Consider the following 24,339-nt stretch of genomic DNA (forward strand, 5'->3'; position numbering starts at 1 on the left):
TTGAAAGTAGTACAGATATTTATATAATACGAGTAATATACACTGATGTGGGGAAAGAGACCTAGATGATCAAGTTGGATGATTGATTGATTGATTGTCGATTGATTGATAGATGATATGCAAGTGTATTCAGATATGAAGACGCTCATGGGGGAAACTGATTCGAACCAAGTGGAAAGGAAACTAGTTTTGATTGTGGCCAATATTAATAAAATAGACTGAGTAGAGCAAACGAATATTGAAACAGAAACTTAAGAAAGTATAAATCAGAATGATGTTTCAAGGTATTCGAAACGCATTCCGTGTAAATGGGATTTTTGGTTTGAGTTTTGATGAGTATGAAGTTAGTAGTTCGGTTGCGAGTACGAGTCGATTGCTTTTCGGAATGGTGAATGATGGAATGATTTTAAAGTAGGCCACCACTTACCAATATCCTCCGACTTGTAGTTCTCAATGATTTCGGCCAGCTCCAAGTTGCCGGCTATAACAGCCACCTATGGGAAATCGAATTGGATTAAACAACCATAGTTCCATATGCCAAACCAAGTTATTAAATCAGAAACTAACTTAAGTACTAGACTAAACTACAAGCATAACTACAGCAGCACAAAAGTACCAACTTAAAGGCTAGCAACTACTAAGTTGTTAACAAAATTCAAAAAGTTTTAGGTCCCAGAATATACACAGAGAAAATTTCTTTGCTTGCCCTCTTAAGTTTTTTCATTGGCAAAAAGTAATTCGCATGATTTTTTCTCTGTGTAGGTTCTTGAGTCCACACACTGGGCTTTACCTGGTAGGGAGTTTGATTGGCAAAGTTCTGGGCGCCGCGCTGGGCGCCGCGAAAGAGAAGCATTCTAGCACAAGCCTCTTGGTTGTTAACAGCGCACACATGCAGCGGACTATTGCCGGACGCATTGCGGCCGTCCATGTCAGCACCGTAGAACAGCAGGTGTTCCAGGTGCTGGACCAGGCCATGGCGACAGGCCTACGGGTCGATCGGGTGAACGGAGAGAGCCAAAGGATGCAGCAGAGATGCAAATGCCAACCCGCGGGTTACAAAGTATTAGCAAGCGAATTTGTTTTGTTTTGGTTTGGTTTTGTTTGTTTTAGAGTTAGAGTAGAAGAGTTTCAAGAAAGAAGAGAGAGAGAGATAAAGAATTCAATCATTAATTGGCGTTCAACGGTTGTGGGCCAACACCATTTCACCGGGGATTGGCTCGGGGTCAAAGCAGTTGCTGTTAGGGATCGCCAGGATCGCCAGGATCATCACGGACCGCCACCGACTCACCTGATGAACCTCGTTCCAGCCCTGGCTGTCCTGGATTCCCAACGTGGCGTGGTCATGCAGCAGACTCTCTGTGATCTTCGCCTCACACTTCCTGGTGATGGAGATGTACAGCGGGGTGATGCCACGCCCATCGCGGTAGTTCGGCGAGGCGCCCAATTCGAGGAGTGTGCTAGTGATTTGAGAGCAGAATGTTAATGAGTGCGTCATTAAAGTGGAGAAGGACACCTTCTAACCTGACCGCCTCCAAGGAGTCGTGCTCGACAGCCCGGTGCAGGGCTGTGGTGCCATCCTTCGTCCTGTAATCCAGCAAGGCTCCACCGTTGACCAGAGCGATGAGCAGTTTGTTTGGCTTCTTGGCGCCCGTGGCCACTGTCAACGGAGTATCTCCGCTTTCCGAGCAATGGAAATTGGGATCCAGGCCCTTGGCACACATCTTGGCTATCTTCTCCACATGTCCGCCATTGATGCACTCCAGAAAGCGACGCAGATTGGCCCGCGTGTGAAGGGCCTTCAGCTGGCGTTCATCCAGGGTCAACATTTTGTACACACGCCTTTTGTACTTGAGCTTTTTTTTTGGGTGGAAGCACAAATTTAATAAATGATGAAAATACGTGAAGGAATGACTAAAACCGAACTCACCTCCAAATATCCCACGGGTCCGTTGAAGGGATAATCGCCCAGGCGGCGTTCTTCATCCAGGAATTTTCCCGCCTTGCCGTTGGCAGGTGGAGCAAACAGGCCATAGTTGAAGCTCTCCTTCAGTTCCTGGAAAAACCCAAGTGGGTGGAAAGCATTTAAGTACGTGTGTACGTTGCTGAATCAGGTGCTCCATTGACGTGCTCAAGCCGTGCGAGTCCCACAAAAGACTTCCGGCCTAGCAATTGCTGAACTTCCTCCTTTGTGTACTTATGTGTACACACATGAAAACACTGACATAAAAATGTTTCTCCATATATAAATAATGTATTTTTTTCGCAAAACCCATGAGCAACAAATCACATAAGGCGAAACTTTATGACGAACAGAGATTGCAAGTGTTGGGGTTGACCATTTTGATTTGTACACTTTTTTTTTCGCTCTGCACGAATGGCGATTGCCAGCTTTTGTGTGTCCTTTACAATGTCCTTGCTAATGAGCGCGTGACTGCAGCGCCAACTACAGGACCACCAGCATCCAGAGCATCCAGAGCATCCAGAGCCCGGCAGACATTCTGGCATTCATAATATACCGCTGCCTTTAAGTGGCAATTTCTTGTTTTAATTAAACAACACAACGAATTTTCTCAGCGACGACGCCCTGCCTTTTTTGCCACCCCGGAAAAGTTGGTCCACGATGCACGAAGACTCCAAGAAAATGTCTCGAGTGTATAACGGGTTTGACATTGCTGCTGCATTAATTATGCAAAGTGCGTGTGAGCATACATACATGAGGCAGTGTGTGTGTTGCTTACCGACTTTCCGTGTTCTATTTGCCTTTATGCCCCACGCCCTTAAGTGCACCTCTAAAAAGGCAGTTCCATGCTGGCCCATAATGTGCCAAATGTTGCCATTAAAATGAACAGTTTGTCATGGATCTCGGCTTGGGTGTTGGCCAGATGTGTGCAAGATTCGAGTGGGTGGGGGAAAAGACATGACACATGGCTTTTCTCCAATTAACTATGATAATGTATATTCATACAAGTTCATAGTTTCACTGGCGCAATTTTCTAGACACCCAAGCATTGTGGATCGCTTAAGAAAGCTACTTGATAGCTACATTGCTAGAAAACCTAACTAAAGGATTAAAAACCATTTGCTGCATCTTTTTAATAATGTTTATAAAAATAAGACAACAAATTAAGGCTTATTTGCATACAGCCGGGCAATATCTGAATGCTATTCCGTTTACATGCACTTTTCTTTCCAGTCACGTTTCCGAGACTTTATTTATATAGTTGGGTGCCCGGTTTCATATGCAGGGAGCATCAGCAGCAGTAGCTGCCTCAGCAGCATCAGCAGCCCTTCCTAACGAAACAACTCACCCCTTGGACACACAAACTTCAACCACACAAACTAACACGCCCCCAAGTAGCAGCCAGTCCTCCTACTCCTCATATTCCCCAGCCCCAACACCAACACCAAAGCCAACCCCAAACCCAACTCCTTCGCCAAACAATAAAACACGTTAACGGCTGTGCGCCAAATGGGTTTTATGGCGCCACCCTCAATCCTCTGCCCTTCGGACCGAACCCACACCCACGGATGCTTCTCCAACCCTCATCCCTTGGCACCCGGGGTCTCAGTTACAGTCGCAGTCATGCACATGCAAATTGCAGACACGTCGCTGGCCTAGACCCCAACAAAAACGGGGAAGGTAAGGATGGATTTTGGTAGCGAAGTCGGAAATACCCTATGTTTTGAAACAAGGATATACTTGTTTCCTAATAGCACTGGGAAGTACTATATCCTGACAGGAACGTTCAATTCTCATTATTCATTACTTCATGCAAACTAAATTGCTGCACATATGCTCCTCAAAACTGCATAAATATCTAACTAACTGCACTGCTTAATTCTGGCCAAGACGGCTATACCCTTTGCAAGGGTATCAAAGGAGCAGAAGGGCGGAAGAAATTTCAGAACTTTGGTTTTGGGGTTGTCCCTTCCACGCGGGAGTTCTGCCCAAAGTCAAGTTGTTGGCGCAAATTGCATTTTTATGAGTTTTGATTTCGATTTTCCAATCCGTAAGACGGCTCATAAAATACCGTCGACATTCGGTGGGGATTACGAAAGTGAGGGGGTTGGAAAGGAGCAGGCAGTCCAGTGGATGCTGTTTGGAAAAGTAATTTAGAAGTTTTGCGCACTTTTTGGCTTTAAAGCACTTTTCAAACTGTTTTTGCTCATTTTGGGGGTTTTTTTTTCGTGTGTGACTTCGAATGCTGGCTGCTGTATACCGTGGCCATAAATTCAATTCGGCTGCAACAAAGTGGAGCAGGCGGAATGTGTATTCGACATATTCGGTTGTATTTTTGTGGCAGCGCGGCAAGGGGCAGGTGGCAGCTGGTGGGACACTGTCCATAAATCATGGAGGAATTGCAACTGCAGGCCAGTAACTTAACCAGCACACCCAATGGCTATGCGAAGGGTATAGAAACAAATTGCAATTTGCATGAAATTTACAATATTACACAGTTTGAGAGACAGTTCGTGCATTTCGCGAAACTCGTAATATTTTAAGTTTGAGCAGTTTGAGAGCGGGTGTAATTCATAAGTAGAAGAACGTGTCGGAAAACTATGAAGATTTGCGGAGATAATTTTGGCTAATTTACCTCAGAGTGCCAGCGAATATAATAGTTTAAAAGCTTGGGAAAGATTCTAGATTATTTGAGTTATTATTTTTATTAGGTTATATTATCTAAAAGAAATTAGACTTAGAAATTGATGGTTTACTTATAGTTCAGTAGTTAAATAAAGTAATTGTACGATTTAGGTAGTTCAACATACATTTACACTTTTGCACAGTTGCAGAGCCAGCGGAATAATCCAATCCAATTAGCTCCAATTGGCAATCTGCATGAAAGGTGCTTGGTCGCACAGTTGGAGAGCCACTAGAGCCCCAAGTGAGTAGTGAGTGTCAAGCTCAGATGCGAGAATCCAAGTAAATGTCAATGCGATGTGCAATGAGCGCTGTGCACTTGCTGCCAGCAAATAAGCGACTTCCTGTTCCAATAAGAAATACTCGAAAGACCCCGAGGCGACTCGGCCAACAACAATGCGGAGCAGCAGCAACAAAAGACATCATTGATAAATTGTCAAACAGTAGTTGGCGATGCTTTTGCTGTTGTTGTGACTGCCGCTGTTGCTGCTGCTGCATTTGTTGCAATTGTTTTCTTGTTGATTGAAAGCCAAGCGAGAGGGAAATAGCGGCAGGTAAGCGTAAACAGTGCCAGCAAAAAGTAAATAGCCACTGCCGATGGACTGGACAGCCTCCAAGCTTGGAAGTGGGTCGCCGACCATCTGTTAGATTTCTACACGGAAAATAAATACAAGTTGTTGGCTAAAGCGATTTAAAACTGCGAACTAGTTGATATTAAATTCCATTCATTAAAAAAGCCATTAAAGATATATAACTTGTTGTATAGAATATGACATGAAAATATATCTGCCTTTGTCCAATAAATCAAATTTTACGCACTGCTAATTGGCATGCTATTAAACGAATTAACCAACAATCGTATTTTAATATTCATTTTCAAAACAGTTCAGTTTTGTCTGTGTAAACACAATCTAGTTCTATTGCCGCAATTAAAGTCGCAACTAGCTCAAAGTTTGCAGCCTGAAGTTTTCAGTTTGCCACTAAAGTCACGGCTTGGATTTGTTTGGGTTTTCGAATTTTTTTGCCCCTTCCGCGGAAAATTTTGGGGCTTTGTCAGGCTCTACACATTTACGAACTCATTAGTGTCAGCGAATTTTTTGTGCCTTTTAATTTTGAACAGTTGTGTTTGGTTTATGTTTGGCATTTTGGCAACGAAGCGGCACAGTTTGAGAGCCACTGCTGCCTCAAACTCCCACTCAGAAGGTATCGAATGACCAAAGTTGAAAATACAGAGAAGTGATAACGGAAGCTTAGGAAAAAATTAAAGAACCAGTAAGTGCTGCACTGTGGGGCAAACGTACGGAATTCCTAGTAAATAATCTGTATTTAATGGGTTGAAATTACTAAACAAATATTTACCCAGTCAGCTTTTAAATTATTTTTGCCAACATTCCTATGGAGACTTATACTTTCCACTAATGCCACCTTGGCTCTGTTTCGCTTTTTTAAGCAAATATTTACACACATGTGGCAGTACTACACAAAAACGATTCATTTGCTGGGCAAATATGGGTTTTCTAGAGCACATAGACTGCGACAGACTTTCTGAATCATTTGCCAACTTCCTGCTCATTAGCTCCGAATAGAATTCATCTTCAATTGTTTCGACCCAATGCCTAAGTCTACACTTTTCTCGTTTCTTCCCGACATTTGGCCATTGTGCCTGCGTCTTTGGCTCGATCTGTGTCCTTTGTTGTGGAAGAATCTCCGATTCCGCTGATGTCTGGTCTTCTCAAGTTGCAGCCCAAGAGGCTTCAGCATCAATTTATGTAATCTGCCAGCTCGCACACTAATACACACAGAAACCATCGAATACCTGGGCTCTGGGCTCCAAAGTTCTCGGTTCTGGGCCTTAACTTGGACGTGGACTTGGACTTGGTCACATCATCTTATAAATTTAGCTCGTTTGCCGAAAGGGAGCAGAAGGCAGCGGAGGATGGGATGCCAGTGGTAAACCGCAGAGCCACTTTGAATCGCAGTTTGGAGCTTCGAACAATGCCGACCATCACAAACTGGAACAATACACTGCGATTTGTGATTTTGCCTAAAAGAAAATTAATATTGAATTTACTTTTTACCAACAAAAATCAATGTTCTTTATATATCTACTCCATATTCAATACCATATCAGAATTCGCGTTCAACTCAATGCAACAACGCCTAGCGTTATTTCTCTCAGTGTTCTGAGGAGGAGATGCGTTCCCAAAACTGGTTTTCAACCGCGGTTTCTGTTCAACATTCGCATTCCTATCGCCCGAGTTCGAGTGTATGCCAATTTTGCGGCGCTGAACTTGGGTTGGTTTCGAGTTCGGTTTGTTTGCCCTTACACATGAGGTTCCTCCCCACTTTTCCCCGCTGCTCAGCGTGTGACATTTGGTTAATTCGAAGCTTATTAATTTATGCCTGCATCGACAAGGGATTGTGGTAATTAATTTCAAGTTGATTGCCTTTTGGGGCGCAGTTCAATTTATCACACGTTTGTGTGTCAACTGAATACGTGGTTTATTCATAACTGAATCATTGCATTTGCCTTCTCCACAGAGGAACAACTGCTTAAGCTAACTTTATGAGTATGAGATGCAAGAACTACTACTTATATGCCATAATAAGTAGTATGTTCTCGCTGTGCACGGATCGGATGACTCCTTCTTTTCCCGCCAGGAGGTCAATGACGTGTCTTCCGCCTGCAGCCATTCGAGCCGCCTCAAAGTCAAAGTCAAAGCCATTCAGCAACTAAAAAGTAAGTTTACAAGCTCCACAACAGCCGACGACGACTCATCCCGACCCGAACCAACCCATTGGCTGGCTGCCTGGAACCCTTAGGTTTGCTCTGCATCTTCCCGTTCCCAGTTTGGTTATCACATGGTCAGGGATGGGGCAGGAAGCGGGGACAAGCGCAGCCTCGTCGAAACTAGTTTCGTTTGGCTAGATTTTCGTGGGCAAAAGCTGTGAGCTGCTGCTCTTGCTCCTGCTCCTACTCCAGCTTCCATGTACTGGTTGCCTCCCTTTTAGGTGTCCGTCCCAGATGTTTGTCTTGTCATGCCCACCTACAGCATCAGAATCGTTTCTTCACATTAAGAAAATAAAATTGGAGAGCGACGTGGAACATAAGTAAAGATATATCTCAGATCCATTGAACAGCCTAATATTTGTACATTTATGTACATTATTTCTCTAAGTGTAACTAGGGAACTGAGGCGAAAAGTTCTCGCTGAGGCGTGGAAGAAAGTGTTGATGTTGAAGTCTTCTTTTGAGGCCTCCAACTCATCGCATCGAATCCAACCCACCGAACATTTATCAGAGTCAAGTGCATTGAACTTGCATTCGCCGACATGAAATTTATTTGCCCACTGGGGGCGTGGCAGCGGCGGCGCAACGCCCATCAGCCATTCATATTTTTTACACCCAGATGCATTTGGACAAACGGCTGGGTGCACTGAACAGGGGGGAGGAGGAGCGGGGCGGGGCGGATGGCAGCTATCTAGGGACAAAAGGACATTGACAGCAAGCGTCGAAAGGTGAACTAAAACATTCTACAGTTCTGCAACGGAAAAAAGGGCAGAAAAAAATAGAAAAATAGAAATATAGTATACGAGAATTTGCAGAAATGTAGTGGCAGGCTAAAGGATGTGGACAAGCTCATGATGATGCCACAGAAAAACGTGGAGGGGGTAAGTGCCACATAAAACTTGTGAATGCAGGTGACAGGCATTTGCAATAAAGCTGCTATCTGCAAAATGCCATGGGCGGGCGAAAAAGGGGTTTTGGGGGGACCATTGCCATCACCATCACCATCACCTGGAGGTAGAAGAGAAAGGAGACCTTTCAGAGATTAACCGTTGACAATGTTGCACGGAATGCGGCAGCAGTTCGTCCGAAAAGCGAGCTTTAGAGCCGGAGCGAAGCAGCATGACAGAACCCTGTTGCCAAGATATTGCCCCGCCGTCGGTGGCATATGCCCCATCTGGCAGGCTAAGTGCCCCCGGGCGGCGTTTTTCGAAGGGGGGCAGGGCATGGCAAAAGTTCTCAAATGCCTAGGCAAGGCAACTCCACTCTTGGACTTACAGTTCTACAGGAAGTGCTGTGGCAACAAGAATGCACCAAAGCATCGCACAAGAAGTTATTTCAGTATGTTTTTCCCAAAAGTTTACTTCTTTAGGAGTTTGCGAAAACAAGTAGCTAGGTATTACCTTAGATAAATGCTTAAAGGCAACTCTGTTGTTTTGAAGATGTACCCAGTTTCATGTAGGTGCATTCTTTCAACATTCAAAGCCGTCTGCTCAACCCTATGACAAACTACCAGCTCCTTTCGCTCCTGCGATATATCATTTTACATTCAATTTTTTCCCGAACTAATGCAGTTAGCCTAAACAAATTTCCAACGGAGACTCCAACAGAAGGGAAAATCAATATTTACATAGACACAAGATCCCAGACAACAACGGCAACAGCAACTACAACAACTCGTACAGCAAACAAACAAACAAACAAGGAAGAAGAAGAAGGACAAGCCAGGGCAGACATTAAAACACAGGCCCACAACATGCATCCAACCAGCCAAGTATGTACGGATATATATGGGATATACGAGTATATACGTGTCTGGCGATTATGACTGCCTAAGCAGGGAGCTCCCTTCTCGCCGGAGGCTGGAGATTGGAAACGGAGGAGTTCCCATCTCATGCCATGTCTAGGCTTGAATCCAAGCAGCGAAACATGCGACAAATTTTTGTAGCAGGGGAGGTCCAAGTGTACAGGGTCGCGCACATCCAAGGTATTCCTCGTTTTGGGGTTAAAGAACGGTGGAAATGCTTTCAGCATTTTCATATTCATCCGCACGAAGGGAAAAGTGGACAGGTTCGGGGGAAAACATGCGGCTGCACAGAAAACAAACGAAAAGAAATATAAATAAAACATGCAGGCAAATGTAAAACAAGACGAAGCCAGGATACACTTGGTTATAGAGAACTAAATGTATCTAAACTAAATAGTACATCTGATAGATAAGTTAAGTAATAAAAAAGTAACTTCCCTTTTTACAAAGATTTATATAAAGAATTAGAACATTCTTTCCAAATATCCTGGAACTTCAGTTCCGTTTATCATCCTTCAGTACCTTACAATTTTTTCTTGCCACAGTAAAGCCACCCCCGCAGCCAAAAACCACACAGTATAGAGCAAACAGAGAAATGCCAACCACTGGGGGTGGCTGGAAAAATGTTTAAGAAATATCTGGCAGCAAGAAAAGCCCCTGAAACGCTTTTCCAACTGGACTGCAGAGTGCATTGGCATCTGGCAAAGCGCAGCAGGAAGGAAATGATGTGTGTGTGTTTATGTGGCTGGCCAGCAATATTAGCCAGTGAAAGGTATATGAGAGAATCCCCCCACCACCCGATCCCTCTCAGTATATTGGCCACTTCCATTTCTATGTCAAAGTCATTCCGCTGGACAATGTAGAACAATAAAGTGCGCCACTAAACGATACACGACACAAAACACACGACACGCGGCACACGAGGCCCAGAAGAACGGAGCACCATAATGACGGTAATGATGCCAATGATCGGGAGTCGCGGAGTCGCGAGGAGACATGCTCGACGTGTCCGACGATTCTTTCACTGACCATTTGCTGAACACTCGAATTGCTAATCGATTCGATGCCAAACGTGCTCCATGCTTAACCGTACTTAGCCGTTCTGGGTTCCGAACCCATCCGATCGAGGCGGATCAATGGATCCGAACCATCGGTTGCATCGATGCCGATCATCGGCTGGGAGCCAAAGCCATTCCCCCATTGGTTCTGGCCACTTTCTTTCTTGGCTTATTTATGTCAGCGAGTGGCGGTCTATTCTGTGCTCCGACCAATGCGGATAACTTGAGTCAACCTTTACCGTTCTCAGTCATGCCCAAGCGGAGTCATTTCGGCCATTAAATTAATTATGGCCAACTGTGTAAGAAGCATTTTGGAGAGCTATGGGAAAAACCCACCCAATTTTTGGTCATTTTGGGGGGGGAAAACTAAGTCACCCTTGTAAAAGCAAACGAATATTATACATTTTAATGCGTAAATAGGAAAAAGGCAAATCCTCAAGGAATTTTTGGTTTAGCTTTCGGGGTGGATAAGCAAAGGTTGCCTGATGACAAACCTTGGAAAATTCGATTTATTTAGGCAAGGAATTTTCATTTCAAGTTGTGTTCAAATGAAACAATAGTTTGGGTAAACAGAAAAGCAATTTTAGTAGAAATAGATACTCTTAAGTAGTGTTGGAAAGTGGTTTAAAATCAGTTTTACAGACATTTTACAAGACTATTTGGAGCTAGAGATATCAATGTGACTTTAATTTTTGCTATTTTATTCATCAGCATGTATGAATGAACATTTATCTATATCTCTTCCCTTTTTATTGAAACACCCTTACATATTTAAGCCATATTGACCCGTTTTTCTGGCTATGCTTTTGGGCCACAAAAAAAAGGTGCTCTTTGGGACCGCTGGCGATGCTGCCGGCCATTTGCCCAATCAATGCAACACGGAGCGGACAACGGACAAGCTGCAAACAAGTTGGCAAACAAACTTCCGTCCCAGTGCACTCCAACACTCCAAGAGTGGCGAGACTCGACTCCAACACGCTGACTGATGCCTCACAGACCTGGCAGCTTATGGTGACCCAAATAAACTGCCATCGGTCAACTGGCAACTGGCCACTGGTAGCCAAACGCCGTAGGAAAGAAAGCGCAGAGTGGAGGCACATATAGAGATATGTGAACAGATATATATGTACGTATATATATAGACAAAGAGGGGCAGCCATTAGCTGAGTGGCTGGGCGATGTCCCGCTGCAATTGTCAGTCGGATGAAGTCAACCTCGGGTGACAGCTTGGGGGCTAAGCCCTTCGAGGCGGCATCAAATGATCAAAAGCGGATCGGAGAAGATCGATTCCAGACAAATGAGACCTTCGACATGGTGTCGTTTGGCCAGAAGTGCATTATAAAACTAAAGTTTCATGCTTAAGCAAAGTAATATTGTTAGACTTTTGATCAAAGAGTTATATTATAACGATTTATATTTAAAAATGTATTTCTAATTGGTAATATTAAACAATTAACCAATTAGAACAAATGTAAACACTTAGGAAACCTTTTATAAGGATAGTATACTATATAATCCATTTTATATAAACTATTTTACTCTGTTTACTCTCTGAGTTAGACTTCCTCATGGCTAGCAAGCTCATTGCGAAACAAATAGGATTTCCTAATGTTGCGAACCCATTTCGCTTTTGAGCAGAAACAATTAAGTATACGCATCGTAGGCAATCTTTTAGCAGGGCAATTAACGCCGGCCATGTGGCAAATGGAAACTCACTTCATATCGCTCCAGTCCATAAACAAAACCGCAACAAAAGCTTCGAATTCCCGGCAACTGCAACTGCAACTGCAGTTTCAGGTGTGAATACAAAAAAAATAAAGTTTGGAAAAATATTTTTAGGCTTCGCAAACAGACAAAAACTGAATGGCTGATAAAATCCAGGTGCTGGCCAAGTGTGAAAATTGTCTTAAAACCGCCGGCTGCACTACTGTCAACGATTAGGATTTTTGTGTATTTTCTTAGTTTTTGATTTCGGTTTTCCAGAATTTTTCATGTACAGCTGGACCCAAGACATGCTTCTTAAAGTTCTATGAGGCGGTTTGTCTCAATTTGAATTTTTGCGCGGCTTTTCTAGTGGCAGCAACTTAACGGTAAACGGAGGCAAAAGGGTACCCACAAATGGTAAAAGCAACTCGAATGCGAAAATTTATGCAGCCATGGAGCCAAAGTTGCAGCTGCTGCCAAGGCAAAGAAGAAACAAAAATAAAATAGTTTTCTTGGCCGCTGGAAAAACTGACCGCAGCCATATTTGACAACGGAACGTGCTCTGGACGTCTTGGAGCTCGGTTCTTGGTGCCATTCTGGTGCCCAAACCCAGTCTGCCCACTCTGGGATCTTGGTTTCAAATCAATCTCTGGAGTGGCTGCGGTCTCCCGGCCCTTTATTTACGGTTCAGATACATTTTAGAGGTGAACGGGACACAAATTGCATCTAATGATGGAATCGTTTCACCTGAAAATGGAGCAATATGCTCGGGAATGCGGGCTCTCCTCTTTTGTGGGTCAACGTCGGTCGGCCAAGTGCCACCACTTGTAATTAGGGAGTATTTCGCGATTGGGTTTGGGCCATAAACATGTGGTGCCAGCGAAACTCCGCTATATCAGCTGGCCATCGGAGCCGCCAAGGATGCAGGAACCACAACTGCCAAGTATTTGAAGTCCACAGCAAATAAGCCGAAGAGCTGGAAAAATGCAGCCAATTGCAAGGCATGAAATCTCACAGCTCGTAAATCGAAGGCAGTTCCCCCGAGAGAAGGGGACATGTGTACACTGAGAGAAATGGTTTTATATAAATGTATATTAAACTTTTGTTTAAAAAAAAACCCTCAAAAAATGATCAACCACATACAAATCTTACTAATAAGTATCTCAAACTGTATGAAGCTCTGAACCCAATAATAGTTGAAATTAAGAGACATACTATTCAATTTCTTCCAGTGCAGACAAACCTCTCTGTATGTTTTGGGGCGTCGCCTGGCGCGCGAATTATGCCACCAACGAGCAAGCGAATGGGAAACCTCTTTTCTTTTTTTTTTGGCTCACTTCAAGTGATTTCCCCGCCGAAATCCGAACCTCGAACAACAGCACTGTGCACCATGCTTTCTGCCAAATTGCAATTGGAGACTTTGCCAGTTGCAACTCGCAGCTAGGAACTTGCAACTGGCGATGCTGCACGTGCGCCGTATCGGAAACTAGTTTTTGCTACTTTAATTTGGCCAGCCGCATGGTGGCAGCGGCATTTCGTATCCAAAAAGATAACTACTGGCAGGCTGGAAAAGCTGGAAAACCATGCTGAAGGACATTTGGTGTCTATAGTAAATGAGGCGGAAAAACTGCGAGAAACAGAAATTGCCGCAAAAGCGATGCGGCCAAAAGGAAGACCAAGAAGAAATAAGCCTGGCAGATACAAGATACAAGGAAACTGCAATGGGTAGGCAAAGAGTTCTTAAAGGTGAAAACTAGTTGCTACCCTGCAAAAACTTTTGATATGTTTACCTAGAAGAACGTAAGTAATACAATTATTCAAAGCTTTTTGATAGCTAAATTGAATTGCAGATTATTCATATATTATATTAACATGAGGCAGAGTTGAATATACCCCATGTATCTCAGCGATTTACAGGGCATAGCTGTAATGCCTCGCTTTACCCTGGATATTGTAAAAGAAAAAGGCAAACGCAAACTGTTTGGAAAATTGTATCGAACTATCTGCGGCTTGTTTGAGTTTGACTTGCAGTCGAGGCTCTCCTCCTCCTTTGGCTCCTTTGGCCAAAGTCAATTTTACAAGCAATGAACTCGAGATATTTGCTGCGATCCTCATTCTGCCTCCACGCTTGAGTTTTTCCACATTTTTTGCTGCGAGCATTTTGCTGGCGTCAAAAGTTCTTTTCTGTGGCGTTAGTTTCAACTAGGGCCGGGACACGCCCACTAAATTGCCAGCATATTTGCTGCCAAAAGGAGATGGAGCCCAGGTCGTACCTAGCCCCCCCATCCATGCTCCTCCACTGCTGCTCCTCTCCAGCTTTGTCGCTTTGGCAGTACGCTAAAATAGCTCAAGTGGTTGCAGCTAGGCGATAGGAGCAGGAGGAGGCGCACGAGAAAGGGGCGTGGCTGCGGTGGAGGGGCATTCAACCTGGTCCACACACTTATGCACATTCCGCCATCTCTTGGTGCCTTTGGCACAGTTATGCGTGCACTGAGCAAAAATGAGTGTTTCTGACTTTTAAAATCTGATTTGAAATTTGTATTTCTTTCCTAAATATACTCTGTCATTAAAATCTACATTCCGCGGAGTATAATAATGCCGAAAATCTATTTTAATCTGCTAAGCACTAGATACTTAATAGTTTTCTGTGTGGGCACCGCCATTCTTTAAAGACTAAGTCCCCATTTGGACATGAGCTGGCGAGGAACTCAGGCACCTTCTCAACTGGATTCGCACCAATTGAGCTGTGATTTAAGTACGCCATAAATGGTGAAGTGCGAGATTGAGATACTCGAACACTTTGCCGTACGGTTTGTTTCTTACCTGCAAGAAAACCAACGAAAAAAAGTAACAAAGAAAAAGGGGGAGAACCATCATACATTAGGTTTGCTCAATAATGGCTAATCGTTAGTAATATGTGGTCTTCACGGCAATGCTGGTAGCATTGCATCCATTCTCCCCGACTTTCAGATCATCATAATTACAATATCCGTTGTTATGGTCGAGGTTCGAGGGTTTACCACCCGCTTCAGTGCTCAATTTAGAATAAGCATTCCACACTCACATGCGGCGTTTTAAAACAAATTGACGCAAACTAATAAACATAATCTGCAGACACACACACACAGACGGTCACCGGAAGTGCTTCATTGTTCGGCGTTGGGGCGTCGGAAATTGAAAAGCAACCCAAAACCAACATGAAATTTAAATTTGCAAAAATAAAATAAAGCGACAGAGCGAGAGGCCGAATAAAGTAAGCCAACATAAAAGTGCCATTAAAAATTTAGTCAGAGGGCAGCTCAAACAGAATTCCGCACACATAAAGAGGAAATTACATTTATGCGAGTGTTTTTTGTGTGTTTTTATTTGGAATTGAACTTGCGTTGTTTAATTTGCCTGCAACACTTGAGCGCCCTTCAAATGCTTTCAACTTCCCGCGCTGTTCGTCACCTCGTTTGTTTTCATAGCGATTATTTAGTTATATTATTTGTTGTCAGTTTGGTTTGTTTCAACTGCAAAGCTTTCAATTTTGGTACTTTTTAAGCGGTTTAAATGCACAAATAAAACCATTTTAAATATGACAGCGTTTTAGCCCACATTCATGGCTTCACTTAAAGGCTTTATTTTATATATTTTATTATAAGCAACTAGTTTTGCTTAGCATAAGATTATGGTAATCGAAGCTAAAGCTGCACTAGTGTCTGTCTAGCTTGTAATTATTATTAAAACGCCAACTCATATTTTTAGCAATAAATTTATCAATTTTACAGACAGGAAAATAACAATTACATTTGATATAAATAATTCTTGTTAAATATTATAAGAAAATACAACTTTCTGTGTGTTGAACAAACCAGTGATTATGTCTAATATAAATTTTATTTATTATTTCCCGTGCAGTTATTGCTTTTAACCACATATCCAGTTTGTGACGCATTTAAAAGTGCACAGTTTTGAAGGCACTGTAACTAACGTTATTGTTTACTTTCAGCCATTATTTCTGGCTCACATATGACTTTTTTTTGCTCAAATTAAGTGGAAACAATTTCGATTTGCTTTTGTCCAAATGGAAGCACTCGCCCACTTTTGTAGTTGTACCGCTATTATTGTTCAACTCAATTACCCCGCTTTATGCAACTTTCATTGATACATGAAGCGATTAAAGCACTGAAACAGATATAATTTCACAGTCAAGGTCGTTTGGAGGGCGACTTGCACAATTTGATTTGTCTGGCCCAACTCATATATTAAAGTTGATTGAACCGTTAAATTATTAAACACAATCATACGTTCCCAAAACAAAATTAACAACGAAACAAAGCCGTGTTTTTGTTCGCTCTGTGTCCCCAAAAAATTAACAACCATCTAAAAACGAGCATAATAAATGGTTATTATAAACAATATTCCCGGCTTCACATGAAAATAAAAATAAAACAAACTGTCGAAAAGTTTCACCGAAATATTTCGCTGTTTTGTGTTATTTTGAAGTTTTGTAAATTATTTGTTTGCCTGCCGATAAAATGTCAAAAAATTTGGTTGAAATATTTTGTGGTTACAGTCACAGTTCACGATAATGCTATCGAGAACTGTCCGCAGGCAAAAAGAAAACCACTCACAGTGGTCATGGATACACATATCCATTTGGGCTCCTCTCGTCCCTCCTTCTCGTTCCTATTTATTATCTCGTTTCTCGCTCCATTTGCAAATGCCTGGGGCGCCTTTTTCTTTTTTCTGTGCTTTTGCATTTTAATTGAATTACAAGGGAGGAGTTGTTGGCAGTTCGAGGGGGAAGGGGAGTTTTCAATAGATGGAAAAACCGTTCCTGGTCGCGTGTGTTTTTGTGGTGTTGGAGGCGTTAGAGGGGTCCTACAAGTCCCAGCCATAAATCTGTAACTGTTTGCTGTACTTGACACATTTCGTAGTTGGATGTGAAGTTGCCTCGCTGTCTCCTCGCTGCAGGAAAAACAGCGAAAAACGAGTGTTGCAACGTGCAACCAAATATTTGCGTAGGTGTTCGACCGGCTGTCGCTGCGGGTTTCGTGTCAATTAAAATTAAACTTAAACTTAAAAATTAATAAAAATGTATTGCCGCAAGGAGCGAGCAAGTCGTTCAACAACTTAAGACATATATTGCAATAAAATATATATATTGCAGTTCGAGCTCCTTTAAGGAAATTTAAAAGTTTGGTTGTTGGACAGAAATATATTAAATGTAAGCTTCAAGAGCTATTAAGCCATCTTAATTTGTTGGGCGTAAAAAATAAACATTTTGCTTCCCCAATTAAATTGATGCCGTAATTTCTGCCTTTCCAAACAATTAAGCATTCCCTCAAGTGCTGCGGAAATACATTATTCATGGCATTATCTTTGCATATGTGCGGTTATTATTGGGTATATTATAGCCGGCCACCAACCTTAAACCAAAAGGCCACCTGAGCCAATTAATCGCAGCGATTTCCAGAAGATGAAAGCATCGCCGTCAGCACAAGATATCCGATCAGATGTGAGTCAAATATTGCGGCGTGTAAATGCAATCAGTATTTATTTGATTATCGATTCCAACGCAGTGCATCAGGTCACATTGCGTATACGCCGAGTGGATTGTGGCCACACACGGCATTTCCATTTAACATTTTGTTGCATCCATCCAGGTTGTCGGCATTTATTTATTTTCGTTCACGTGTAAATTTGTAATTTGTTTGGTATTTAATTAAATAAAAAAAACGCCAGCAGCAGCAACGAAATTAATGAAAACAAAACAATTTGATTAATAACGAGGAATCTTGTTGCCGTTGGCAATGGTGGATGTTCTCGAGTGGCCTGTCATGCTGCATAACAATGTTCTCGTTTTATGCATGTAAACTAACTTTTTGTGTATGTACACACTGATATAGGTATATAAAGATGGCATTTACATGTTTAGCCTACATATATTTTGCATACCACGCATACGCAATGTAAGCCCGCGTGAGCAAGCCAAATGTCATAAAACTCTTTTTCATGAATTTCATTTCATTTAAGTTCTTTCTGTACACTTTATGATGGCTACATGTTGTGATGCGATTTTATATTTTGCTCTGATTTAAAGTACCATACACATTTGCATATAGCGCGAGGAAAATACAGAATTATTTATGCGACCATACAACATGCCATGACCTTTTCACCATGCCTTAAACATATATATACCCATTGTTCCCTACGCCATCAAATGGTTATAAAACTTTACCACTTCATTGTGCCCAGCTAGCTCCTTGTCGCCTAGTAGAAAATTCAATCCCAGCCGAGGACTACCCAATCGAGTGTAGGGAGCTCCATATCGGCAGCATCTTTATAGCCGCTAACAATGGCTCCCTCTCCACAGGAAGCGCTTCCCTTCGCAGGGAGCGTAGTATTATCCACAAAAGTATGTGACATTCTGGCGTTTTGCGAGGCGGCCCCCAGAATGAATAATGCGTTGGCATGCGGGGGGCTAAAGTTCTCACCCAAATTAACGGTTCAATGGAGAGGCACAAGCCCCTCCCCCCATATATACAGATATAGACACAGATGATGGGTCCTGCAACTGGGTCTCTATGCCACTTTAGCCGATGGAAGAGGAGAGCAAAAGGGGCAGCTAAAGTCGCTGAAATGATGTCGTGCGTGCGCAAACTATGCGGCGTCATTAAATCTAACGAGCGTCTAGAGATTGGATGGGCCAAGAAGTACTCGGGGGTTTTCCATACAGCCTGTGCCATAGACAAGTGCTCGGCAAAATGACTACATTTTGAACATTTTTGGTGGCAGCGCCAAAAGTTTTCACAGTAATTCCCCCGAAAGACAACTCCATGCCACTTGTGATTTGAAACTACACATTAACTTGGCCTAATTGAGCCATTGCCCATTAACCAAAACCTAACCTAATTGCCATTGTGGCAGTTTTACTTCCAGATTTATGGCGTTTATTCTGCCGGAAAATGCCTTCAATTGATTTAAGTTGCTAGCTTTAAAGCGAACATATATCTTTTAGTGAGCACACATATACGCTTTCGCTGACCACATTTGCTCACTTGGCTAAAAGCAATTCTTTCGCCTTTTTTTTTGCCTCGTGCACTTCGGGTTATCCTGTCTGTCTGGCTGAATGCCTATCCTTTTTGGAAAGTTAAGAGCCTTCGATTTGAAATCCTCTTTGAAACGAGCTCACTTCTTGGCTGATTTATTGTGCGAATTTGCGCGCACTTTATCCAACTTGCTTAAAGTTTTAGTTATGCCAAAGTTTTGCAAATAAAATTTAAGATAAACTTTGAGTAAGTCTTGACTATGCCTTATACTTAAGGTATGTATTTGGTACTTTGAAGTATACTAAACAAGTATTTCTCAAGATAATTATAGAACAGTTGAAATATTTTCAATTACCATCGCATGTGGTTCACTTATCGTAATTCCATTTAAAACGTTCCCTACACGTATTTTCCATCCACCATCCATCCACCATAGACCACAAAAAATGAGCCACCGAGTAGTCCATATGCGGCTAAGCTTTCCTTACTGGTTTCTTATCGCCACGAGCCAAAGTTGTTTATTAACCGATCTGAACTTCGGGCCAAAAAAAAGTCCGTTGAGTATTACAAGCAAAACGACTTAGACAAACAACAAAACCGGTAAGTAACGCCCACCCAGAAATTGAAGAAATATCCATTGAATACAGATCAGAGAAGCTTTAATTTCGATTTGATTAGCAGGCGGAAGTTGAGATGCCAGTGGGGCTAACACTCAACTGCAAACTGGAGCAGCGACATATTGGCGAAGTGACTGATTGTCCGACTGACTGACAGATTGACTGATTGATTGATGTTGGTGTGAAGTTTAATTGAAGCTCGGCGCAAGAGCAGCGCGGATCGGTCATTGAAAGCGAATTCCGCACCAGACCCCATAATACATTTATGGAACCATCGGAGCCATCGTCAGGTGTCCCGATAATGGGCGACGACCGATAAAATGGATAATTACACAGGCACTCACGTTTGTCTCTTGGACTTCGGGATTTACTCAACCATTCCTCAGTTATCGAAGGCTCACAACAAATGGTTGAGCAAAAAGTGTCAAGAAAGAGGCCTCAATTGGAGTGCAAATATTTGTGCGATGATAGCATGAATCGTATTCCTTATGACGGTCTATATAGGGTTCTATGTTCGGTCGCAAGAGAAACAAGGCGATAAGATATGCGGCCAGTTCACTGATTGATATACGACTGTGGGGAAGCAGGAAATTTGTTGATTACCTGCTATGCTTTCCACTTTTAGCAGATGGAAACAGGTGGAATAAGTCCAGGGGATTGTGGTAGATTTCCAACTCCAATGGATTAAGCTATTCCAATGATGTCATCATATTCTTCAGTTTGTAGCATGTACAACTTAATTAGCCCTTGCTGTCTTTCAACAAAATACAAACAATATAATTTGCAATTCCTAAAACAAATACATGCCATGTATGTAACTTAGGATATTATTCCCTACATACATATATGCCCGAAAAATGGTTAGCACGCTCAGCTTTCGGTTCCCACACAACCGATCAGAATTTACAACATAATTTACTAAGCTGCAAGCTGACAGTGAAACCAGAGCGGCCACGCCCCCCTGCCAAAAAGCCAAAAACAAGGCAATGTCTGTCACTTGACGCGGTGAATTTGAATTGGCCAAAACGCAAACGGAACCGGCACGAAAGACCGGGCCATGCAATTAGCTGGAGGTCATTGTGTTCGGTTCAGCGAAGTTCAGTTCATTTCAGTTCAGTTCGATTGAAATCGATTTCCAGTTCGGTTTCAGTTTGGGTATCGCCCAGAGTTTCCGTTTGCAATTTTGCGGTTTCAATATTGAATTGGGCGAGGCCCCCGCATTGCATTTACGCTTGACAATGTTTCGACAGCAATTTGCTCAACAAATTGCGATTAAATGTATACAATTGATTGACCATTGTTTGGCTTTCATTAGCACAAAGGCGCAGGGAAGTGCCTTTCATTCGGTGGGTCATTTGGTTGCATTATAAGGGCAAATAACCGCTGATCTTGACCCCCAAAGCCACGCATTTACTCATATTTTAAACTAAGTAACATATGTTAAGGTTCCAAAACTTTTGGCCATTGAAAATCTAACCTTCCTTGTAGCTGGCACTTTGTTTTCCCCTCCTTGACAGACTGCCATTCAATTGTCAAATATCTTTGAATCTGCAGCGTCACGATTTCCGACTGGGCGCACGACCTCAGACACTGTAGTTGCCGATAAATTGCATTGAACTTCAAAAATTGAAACTTCACGAGGTTGGGGCGGTGGGGGCGTGGTCGTTTTTATGTTGTAAGGGCACGTGGCAGCCTTTGGCTGCATAAAAATTTCAATCAACAATATCTGTTGAAAAATTGCATTGCGATTTCGCAGTAATTGCTTTTTTGTGTGGTTCAATGTAAAAAATGTAGTTTGTGAATTTCTGCCTTTTAAGGATTTCGATCCATAATCTTAGTGAAAGATTGTAATCGATTCACATATATCCTTAAATAACTAACTAATAACTAACAAATTCTACGATCAACTGTTCCTTGCATTCTGTTGTTTTGGGCGAAATTCATGTAAAACAAAAAAATCACAAATTTCTGTTGCGGCATGTTTTTCAAAAAGTGCTGCTTTTTCCTGCCCCTCAACGTGGGTTGCATAATCATTGGAGCCATCTTCATAACCTTTCACGTTGGTGAGCTGATAACGCATTCGGATGACACCATTTTCATCAAGCAAGTGTCCCACAAATGGTGGGCACCCGTCATCATGTCCCCGATCCTGACTATTGGAACTCTCAGCTCCATACTCCTAGTCTATGCTGCTTCGAAGGTAAGGGATTCTTCAATCGGTTTCTTTCAAGATTCTAATGCTTCTACATTACAAATGCAGAGCAAGCGAGGCTTTGTCCTTATGTGGATAATCATCTATGCAATCATACTATCCTTGTACTTCATAATGGCCGTTGTCCAGTTGGTCAGGTCGAAACCTTCGCCGATTATATTGGCCGTTCAGGTGTTCATCATAGGTGGGTGTTGGCCATAAATAGTTGAATATGTCTGAATAATGTCTTGATTTTCATCCCCCTAGTTGGTCTCGTTTATTCCCTGCTAATAGTTATGGCTTTTTATCGATATTTGAGCAGTGTGGATTCTGACGATTCAATTTGATGAGTTGTAAAATAAATGTAAACCTAAGTTATATGAATTTAACTGATCTAGTTTACTTCTTTCAGTGTGTCCATTTTTTATACAAACTAGAAGTTGAACAAATTTCAGTTTCCCAGGAAAGCTTTGAAAATTGTTGTTTAAAACTTGCAGAGCAGCTGAGGATCCATCATGGCCTGTCGCTGCAGATATCTGAAGCAGATCTTTACCAAGTGCTGCTACTGCTATTCCCTGCGTTTCGGTGTGCTGCTCTTCGGATGCATTTTTCTGACCTGGTTCATTTACATCACCATCGGCACTGGCTTCATGATGGAGTGCATCTTCCCGGATGAGTATCAGAGGTCCCTTATCCCAGCACCGGCGGCTCTCAAGGCCACCATGGTCTTCTCCTTCTTCGGCATCATAGTTTCGGCCATGCTCTGCCTGGGAGTGCACAATGTAGGTGATCCATCCTTTGCCATATGCTTATAATATCCCTACTCCTCATTTGGTAGAACAACGAGATGCTCTTCCTGCCATTTTTGGTTTTCACACCCATTTGGATAATTGTGCACATTTTTGCCCTGACCGTTTACAGCTTTAATACCGTCATCATCATCCTGACTGTCATCACAATGTGTGGGTATCCCCTATAACCATGAATCTAAAGCCTGAATAACTAATACTATCTATTGTTTTATAGTACTTTTAGTGTATGCCTGGCTGGTGGTTTGGTCCTACTACATAGAACTGCTCTTCGCCTACGAAGATGAGCTGGAAACCGGTTATGTGTAATAATAATAATAGTGATATTTACAAATTTTAGTATTTTGAGCAAGCATTTGATGTGTCTAATAAAACAATGCATGTAGGGAATACAGATCCAGATATCTATACTAACTGAAGTTGATCCCATTTCGAATGTACATATGTATGAATTTCTCCCCGTTTAGTGAGTATTTAGCGCACATGAGACATGCCCGTGCTCTATATACACCGAAAAGATAATGGGTATCGCTGTGGTAATGACAGTGACCGACTTACCTTCGGCAGCGAGGCGAGCACCTGCTGCTTGACATCCCAGACGAGCCGCTCCGATGGGAACTGCAGACACTTGTAGACATTCAGCTCCGGCACATGGATGCGCACCAGTAGCCATCCGTCGCGCGGCTCCGGAGGCGGCTCATCGTCAAACGCACCCGGCCCGGACATGGCGTCCGTATTGGCCGGGTTCTGTTTGACTTTGGGCGTGGGTGGGTGGTATGTCGTAATTTTGACGGCTTTCTAACGCACGGTCCACGAAAAAAAACGAAGCTACTCCCGCTCCACTGGGAGATCTCCTCCTAGCCGTTCTATTCGCTTTAATTCCTCTTTTCCTATTCGGTTGCACTTCAAAGTGGTTTGCCTTTGGGCGTTGTAAGCTACCAAGTTAATTTAGCTAACTTTTTTATTGCCAATCTATTTGGCTTTCATTTACGGCCTTCTGCTGTTGGAATCCGTTTTGCTTGGACATTTCGCTGAGCTGCGTTCGTTGACTTTGGCGCATGATGGTTCTGAAATTAATCAAATCAGAGGTATAAGAATAAAATATGTTAATATTTTAATTTATAATAAACTCATTCCCTTTCCGGCTTTCAATCATAATGCATTGCCCAATGAAGCTATTAATTTATACTACACTTTCATATGCACCAAATATATTCGCATAAATTTAATACACATATGCAAATTGCAATCCATTAAAAGCCTGCTCTTGTCCAGACAACAACATAAAATAGTTTTCCCCAGCACTTAGCGTTGAAAACTTAATTTTTAAATTGGTTTACTTTTCGAAACTGTCCACTGCACTTTTCCTACGCACTTGATATCAGTCAGACGGCAATTGGCCCGATTTTCCGAGCCCCTTTTCATGTCTGCAGGCCTATCTAATAGGAAAAACCAATTGTCAGAGTGAAAAGAAAACACTTGGGCCGCCGCAAACATTTCTTGTTGATGATTACAATTTGATATTGACATTTTATGGCTGCAACACTGCTGCAATGGCAGTTGCAATTGCAATTATGCACAAATTAAATTCACACGCTAGCTGGAAAGGAGGAGGTGCCACAGGGTGGATGGGTGGGGTACTGGGTACCGGAGGCATGTAAATGTGTGCCAAAGACCCGCTGAC

At 42.6% G+C, this 24,339-nt stretch overlaps 3 protein-coding genes across 5 annotated transcripts in view; 2 read left to right on the plus strand and 1 right to left on the minus strand.

Annotated features, from left to right (window-relative positions):
- Positions 1-24,339, minus strand: part of LOC117138043 — a 62,602-nt gene that overhangs the window by 6,817 nt on the left and 31,446 nt on the right. For 2 of the 3 annotated variants that reach the window (XM_033299857.1, XM_033299856.1), the window contains 6 exons: positions 23,214-23,722; positions 1,928-2,053; positions 1,522-1,853; positions 1,289-1,457; positions 791-985; positions 428-494 (listed from right to left, as the gene is read on the minus strand). In XM_033299857.1, coding sequence (XP_033155748.1) covers positions 428-494; positions 791-985; positions 1,289-1,457; positions 1,522-1,853; positions 1,928-2,053; positions 23,214-23,381 — 1,057 coding nt within the window. In that variant the 5' untranslated portion in view covers positions 23,382-23,722. The remainder of the gene's footprint in view (positions 1-427; positions 495-790; positions 986-1,288; positions 1,458-1,521; positions 1,854-1,927; positions 2,054-23,213; positions 23,723-24,339) is intronic. The other variant, XM_033299858.1, reaches the window with a different exon arrangement.
- LOC117138044 lies at positions 21,574-22,349 on the plus strand. Its single transcript, XM_033299859.1, has 4 exons — positions 21,574-21,855; positions 21,916-22,051; positions 22,114-22,199; positions 22,259-22,349. Exons 1-3 carry the CDS (start codon positions 21,634-21,636, stop codon positions 22,191-22,193), a joined length of 438 nt encoding a protein of 145 aa, XP_033155750.1. The 5' UTR covers positions 21,574-21,633; the 3' UTR covers positions 22,194-22,199; positions 22,259-22,349.
- LOC117138045 lies at positions 22,341-23,062 on the plus strand. Its single transcript, XM_033299860.1, has 3 exons — positions 22,341-22,628; positions 22,685-22,808; positions 22,873-23,062. The coding sequence occupies exons 1-3, from the start codon at positions 22,362-22,364 to the stop codon at positions 22,962-22,964; spliced, it is 483 nt and encodes a 160-aa protein (XP_033155751.1). The 5' UTR covers positions 22,341-22,361; the 3' UTR covers positions 22,965-23,062.

This window comes from Drosophila mauritiana, chromosome 2R, assembly GCF_004382145.1.
Source record: "Drosophila mauritiana strain mau12 chromosome 2R, ASM438214v1, whole genome shotgun sequence".
Taxonomy (NCBI): Eukaryota; Metazoa; Arthropoda; class Insecta; order Diptera; family Drosophilidae; genus Drosophila; species Drosophila mauritiana.

Coding starts and splice junctions, on each gene's coding strand:
- LOC117138044 (XM_033299859.1), top strand. CDS start 21,634: ATGTTTTTCAAAAAGTGCTGCTTTTTCCTGCCCCTCAACGTGGGTTGC. Junction 21,856..21,915: donor TAGTCTATGCTGCTTCGAAG/GTAAGGGATTCT, acceptor TTACAAATGCAG/AGCAAGCGAGGCTTTGTCCT. Junction 22,052..22,113: donor CGTTCAGGTGTTCATCATAG/GTGGGTGTTGGC, acceptor TCATCCCCCTAG/TTGGTCTCGTTTATTCCCTG.
- LOC117138045 (XM_033299860.1), top strand. CDS start 22,362: ATGGCCTGTCGCTGCAGATATCTGAAGCAGATCTTTACCAAGTGCTGC. Junction 22,629..22,684: donor TCTGCCTGGGAGTGCACAAT/GTAGGTGATCCA, acceptor CTCATTTGGTAG/AACAACGAGATGCTCTTCCT. Junction 22,809..22,872: donor CCTGACTGTCATCACAATGT/GTGGGTATCCCC, acceptor ATTGTTTTATAG/TACTTTTAGTGTATGCCTGG.